This window comes from Gadus macrocephalus, chromosome 12, assembly GCF_031168955.1.
Source record: "Gadus macrocephalus chromosome 12, ASM3116895v1".
Lineage (NCBI taxonomy): Eukaryota > Metazoa > Chordata > Actinopteri > Gadiformes > Gadidae > Gadus > Gadus macrocephalus.
Genome location: NC_082393.1, coordinates 22,333,761 through 22,339,618, shown reverse-complemented (window position 1 = coordinate 22,339,618; position 5,858 = coordinate 22,333,761). Strand labels below are relative to the sequence as shown.

The following is a 5,858-nucleotide window of genomic DNA, read 5'->3' as shown; positions in this document are numbered from 1 at the left end:
GTGACCGCTTTATGGCTTGTTCTAAAACACCATGTCATTAACTGAATGTTGACCTAGTGTGTATCTTATTATCACCGGTACTGTGGTGAGTGATACGCTTTAATACACAAGGAAGAGAGATTAACGGCAAAATAGATAAGGCAGAGCGAGTGCTCTATTGCCCATTGACTGTGGTTTGAATGTTATTAAATATGGAGAAATAAACGATTGTATATATATTGTATATATATATATATATATATATATATATATATATATATATATATATATATATATATATAGAGAGAGAGAGAGAGAGAGAGAGAGAGAGAGAGAGAGAGAGAGAGAGAGAGAGAGAGAGAGAGAGAGAGAGAGGGATATTTGTAAACATAATTTCTTATTACATTTGGTTTGGTTGGCACGACAGGAAATGCTTGCCATACATGGTTCTTTCTAGAAGGTTTTTTACTGTTGGTCAGAGAACAAGGATGAGAAAGAGATGTATTACCAGCCCCCTCTAGTGGCTTGTTTCAGAATAACACGTCACACTCTTTTTCTCAGTATTAACACAAGGTCAGTGAAAAGGGAGAAACTCCGAGGCGACACGTTTTACTCTGTTAAGACTATTGCCTAGACTATAGCTAGACTAAAGGCTATCTTTAGTCTAGCTATAGTCCAGCCTGTAGTCTGTTTTATAGTCCAGCCTATAACCCAGCATATACCATCTGCTAGTCTAGACTATAGACTGGACTATAGCTAGACTATAGTTTGGACTATAGCTTGACTAAACGCTGGATTGTAGCTAGACTATTGGCTGGACTATAGCTATACTAGACTGGACTACAGGCTGGGCTACAGGCTGGGCCCCGGCAGCCAGGCCCTAAGGGGACCCTGAGCGGGGGGACCCCGGCTAGCGACTCACTACTCGGTGGAGTCCAGGAGCTGGTACTCTCCGCGGCGACCGTAGCAGATGCGGATGCCTCCGTCGGCCCAGAGCCGGCGGATGGCGTCCACGTAGCCGCGGTCCAGACGAGTCACCTTCGCAGTGTCCTCCTCATGGATCCACTTAGCATACATCTGAGGACCCAAACACAGATTTCCATGGATGAATATAGAGAGAGATTTATATCAGAGCCCACTTTATATTTGACCTGTACTTAAGACATGCAGTCTCCTTGGGGAAAACCAGCAAATCAAGCTTCTTTGTGAATATGAGTATAAAGCCCTGCTGCATATTCAGATTCAGAATATGCGTGTGTGTGTGTGTGTGTTTCTTTGTGTGCACGTGTGTGTGTTTCATTGTGTGCATGTGTGTGTGGATGCTTGGGTGCGTCTGACCTCGTTCTCTGTGTTGGAGTAAGGGATCTTCAGGGCCTCCATGGCAGTGGTCAGGGCCTGAATGGCGGTAAAGATGTTCTGGAAGATGCATTGAGCGAAGGCCTTCCTCTCGTCATCCGTGAAGCCCCGGCCGTGGATGATCCTCATCTGGCGGATGAAGGTGGTCTTGCCACTCTCCCCCGTGCCTGAGAACGCAGACAGGAGAGTCGTACGATGCATCCTGTATCCAGATCATTTATTCTAGGTTTTCTCATGGTATCGTTTAACATTTGGATACATTTCATTAGGGAATAATGTGTGGAGGGAGGGTGTGGAATTAAAGAGTGTTGGCAGGTTTAAAAAGTGCAATAAGTTGGCCATTTATCGTTATTTTGTATTATTAATTAAGAAACTTGCGAGGAGACGCATCAGTGAATATGTGAATTTGTTTCTGGGTGCGTGTGACCGAGTGAGTGTGTAAATTAGTGAATGAGTGAGTGAGAGAGATAGGACGAATGGGACAATATCCAATCGTTAGAGAGCGCTAAAATGTTATAACACATTAAGGAAAGTGACAAGCAACACACTCCACAACAAGGCCCTCACCCACAGAGAGTTACATCCAGAAAAGAGTCCCCTTAGCAAGCTTGTCCTGGAACTCTGTCCAACATATGGCAACCACCATATCAGGCAGAATCAAATTATAAGAACTAGAGTAAATGGCTACTTGTCCCTTAACAGAGAATACACAGTTGCAGAATACCTGACCACCGTGACTGACCCAAAACTAAGAAAATCATTGAGCAGATACGGAATAAGCGAACACAGCCTGGCCGTCGAGAAGGCACGCCACAGACAGACCTGGCTCCAAAGAGAAGACTGGAATTGAGCTGCACTTCCTATATTCCAAAACATCAGGAACACACACTACCAACGTAATACACCGCCATGTAGGGAGATGTAGGATTGTGCTACAGTGAAAAAAGCGAAAAAAAGTGGTAAAAAAAACAATAATATTATAAATGTAGATTGAGAAGTACATGTGAAGTGCCAAAAAATTGACAGGTGTGGTTGAACCGATCAAACATTCAAATTGAGTCATGGTTAATTATATCGAAAATACTAACAGGTTCCCACTCCCTTGCGTGAGACTATAGAAACGTCCGTTTCGCAATGAATATCATCGCTTTGCTCACACTAACCCATCTGCAGATTGGAAAACAACTTGAACTCGCGGGATCGGATTGATCTCAAGAGGCTAATCATTCTTTGGAAAATATAGCCATATCTACTGTGATCCAGGCACAATTCCAAGGAAGCAAGCTTTAAACAACCCGTTCAATCATTGAATTCTCATACGTCCACACATATTTGTCATAGTTTGTCAAGACGTTGTTTCAAATCGGGCCATTAGGGTCATTGGCCAGTTGCCACTGATGCGACGCGCCTTAGAAATAGATCACAGGCCGAGACGACCACATCTTGATTGTCGTATTATTACCACATTTAATTCAATATAATGGATGTTCTGGTCAATGATATTTAACCAATCGCCTAGGATTATATGTGTCAGGGAATACTTTCAACTATGGATGACGGCCAACGCCTCTTATAGGCCTACCTAACAGGAGAACTTTGATTTCCCTTCGTTCTCTCTTTTTCTGTTCCCGGAGAATCTTCTGGATTTCTTTGTCCAACACGATGGTGTTCTTCTCCTCCTCTGACAGGCAGCACATACACGTCCGATGGCACCATCGGACACAACCGGCCATGGCGAACACCACTGAAATGCATTGGTTCGTTAACGATCACACATGACAATTGACAATGAGTCTTTAATGATTGGAAATTAGGTTAATGTGGTTGACAAAGTGCACTGTTCTTGGCTGCTCATGGTTATGTATTTAAAATCTCATTTAAAAAAAAAAAATGTATATCGCGTGAGTTCATTCAATTATGAACCATAGCCAACGCTCTTCTTCAAACCATCAGGTTAGTTTTCAAAAGTCCACGCTCAAAACGCTTACAAACCAATACGCCTACCTTTATGTCTGTCACAATCCTCGGGAAAAATCGGCCGCAAACTTTTCTGTGCGCGTTTCGCTGTCCATTTTCCAAAACGAGTCAAATCACAGCATGCTTCTGTAACTCCAGCTCCTGCAGGCTTCTCATCGTCAAAAGCAAAAAGTTAAATCCACAGGTAATAATAACCTGCTCCTCGGGTATTACTAGACTCAGCACGGTAGAGAGGAGCACTCTCAGTGTGTCGTGTTGTGAACTCCACTCTCGCTTCTCTGCCAGTGGAATGCGCCCTGGGTGACTGGCCTGATCTGCGCCATGGATAAAGTTTCGACTGCTGTTTATCCCTCCTCTGGACCGCTACTGTAAATCCCCGCTCCTCTGTTTATGTCCGTGTAGTCTACCGAGTTTATCGGCTGGCAAATCTCGAGGGCTATAAATCGCACACGGCCGTAAAAGGAGAGTTGATTGTAATATACGCACGATGAAGTGAAGCATTGGCCTGTAGGTCGACAAGTCCCTCTTCTGTTTATGTGCTTTGGAAATAATTGTTGTGTTCCTTTAACTTTCTTTTTACTTGTGTGGAGGGATCGTGAACGAGTTTTCCTAGATATAGGCTTTACCTAGGGCACAACAGGTATTTGTCCGTCCCACCCCCTCTCGAGTTCTTCGGATGTCTATCTTTTGTGTCTGCCAGCCGAACCGGTTTGTCGAGGCTTTCATTGACTCACTAGCAGCTCTCCGATATTAGGATCACCTGAGCTCGCCATTTCCATGGCAACAGAAGAGTTGAGGGCGAACAGAGCAGTGGCCACATAGTAAGCAATGGGAGGGAGGGAGGGAGGGAGGGAGAGATGTGGGGTGTGTGTGCGTGTGCGTGTGCGTGTGCGTGTGCGTGTGTTTGTGTGTGTGTGTGGGGGGGGGGGGGCGCACATTCAAAGGGACCATAGATGGGTGATCCATAAAAGACAATGGAAAATATATAACATAGATTATTTCGGTAATGGGTAGGCCTTGACAAGAATAGAACAAAAAACAGGTGTTCCGCTCCGTCAAGTAAGGAGGTACCCTTTCGGTCGAAGTACAGCCTTCGCCATAAGAGGCCAGTGTTCTTGAGGGAGCGGTGTAGGACCTAATGGTATCGCACCGGCAGGGAGAGTTCAGTGCAGCGAGAAGACTTTGTCCCTTGACACTCGCTTACAGTGAACGATTAATGATTAATCTGACGACCGTCAATTGAGTCATATCGCAGCAGCATTTGGTATAATGTTTGCACACCATCCAACAATGAATCAACACTTAGTAAATGCAAGGGTTATAGCCTACGACAAAGGCACCACACAACCAAGGCTACAGTGACTTGTGGATCAGAAAGAAAAAAAGCCATCTTTGTCCATCTTTTTGCACGTTAAACCAACCAATCGCTGACCACAATAACAATACAGTAAATTAAAAAGCCCCGTTCACAAAATATATCTGGATGTATAGACCTATGTTTTTGTAGGCTATCTACAATTGCTCTTATTGGCTATTTGTGAGTACAAGCATCAAGACATATATGTTTTAACTCGACAATCACATCTTTATGCGTCCCTTTCCATTCGCGGGATGTTTATGTATCAACGTTATTGGGCCTAAACCATCCGTTTTTGATGTCATGCAATAACACAAGACGTCCACAAGATGTCACTAGGCTAAATTACAAATTGTTCTTCTATTTTGCAGGCTCAGTAGGCTAAAAGGATGGCTTAATAAAAAAACGACACAAAAATTATGTTAAGAGTTTGATTAAATCTCAACACTGCTGTTACAATATAAATATGACGTCACCAACGGCCAACTAATGTTGTGATTTTGTACATGCTCACAATCAAGTTGATTGTTCTTTATTTTAAGTTTGCTATACGTGATTGGTAGAGAAGTATAGGATGCTAAACTAATAGAAAATATCACATTTACCCTGAATCAACATTGAACTGTTGTATTGTCATGTATGTTGGGGACGTCACTGGTGGTGTTTGACAGAAATGGGCGTTGTCCATCCAGTTAGGCTAATGTCTGTTTCTTGATACGCCTCCAGCTCTGGATAATTTCCTTGTTTTCTCTCAAGCCAACTTTACAAAAACAATACATTAGCCGACCCAAGGGCCGTCGAGTTGTGTTTTAATATGCCTTCGTTCGATCCCTTACTTCACTTCTATCTAAAGCATTGTCAGTCAGAAACCGCAAGTTAGAATGCGTCTCCTTCACCTCGTTCCCAGGCGTTCTCGTCTCACGACAGTGCTTGGAATGGGATGCTCCAAATGAGCGTTATTTGCGAAAGAGAGGGAGGGACTTTCAGTTACATTGGTCTAACAGCGAGAGAGGGAGGGACTTTCAATAGAGAGATATGTTTCCGTTAAAGGTTTTTCATATTGCTTTAACAGAATGTACACAACATAAGGTCTAAACCTGATATTATTATCCTTTTCGTTTTTTTTTTTTTTTTTTACTTCTTGCCATGTTATTTTCTCCACGTTTCGGGGTCCATTAACTGGCTGCAC

General features: G+C 43.3%; 1 protein-coding gene across 1 annotated transcript; it reads right to left on the bottom strand.

The window, feature by feature from the left end:
* Positions 1 to 788: 788 nt before the first annotated feature.
* On the bottom strand, positions 789 to 4,125 carry LOC132469491 (guanine nucleotide-binding protein G(q) subunit alpha-like). Its single transcript, XM_060067488.1, has 4 exons — positions 3,340 to 4,125; positions 2,918 to 3,079; positions 1,318 to 1,502; positions 789 to 1,056 (listed from the first exon to the last, which is right to left on the bottom strand). The coding sequence occupies exons 2-4, from the start codon at positions 3,066 to 3,068 to the stop codon at positions 901 to 903; spliced, it is 492 nt and encodes a 163-aa protein (XP_059923471.1). The 5' UTR covers positions 3,069 to 3,079; positions 3,340 to 4,125; the 3' UTR covers positions 789 to 900.
* Positions 4,126 to 5,858: the final 1,733 nt, after the last annotated feature.

Coding starts and splice junctions, on each gene's coding strand:
- LOC132469491 (XM_060067488.1), bottom strand. CDS start 3,068: ATGGCCGGTTGTGTCCGATGGTGCCATCGGACGTGTATGTGCTGCCTG. Junction 1,503..2,917: donor AATCAAAGTTCTCCTGTTAG/GTAGGCCTATAA, acceptor CTGCGTTCTCAG/GCACGGGGGAGAGTGGCAAG. Junction 1,057..1,317: donor ACTCCAACACAGAGAACGAG/GTCAGACGCACC, acceptor TTGGGTCCTCAG/ATGTATGCTAAGTGGATCCA.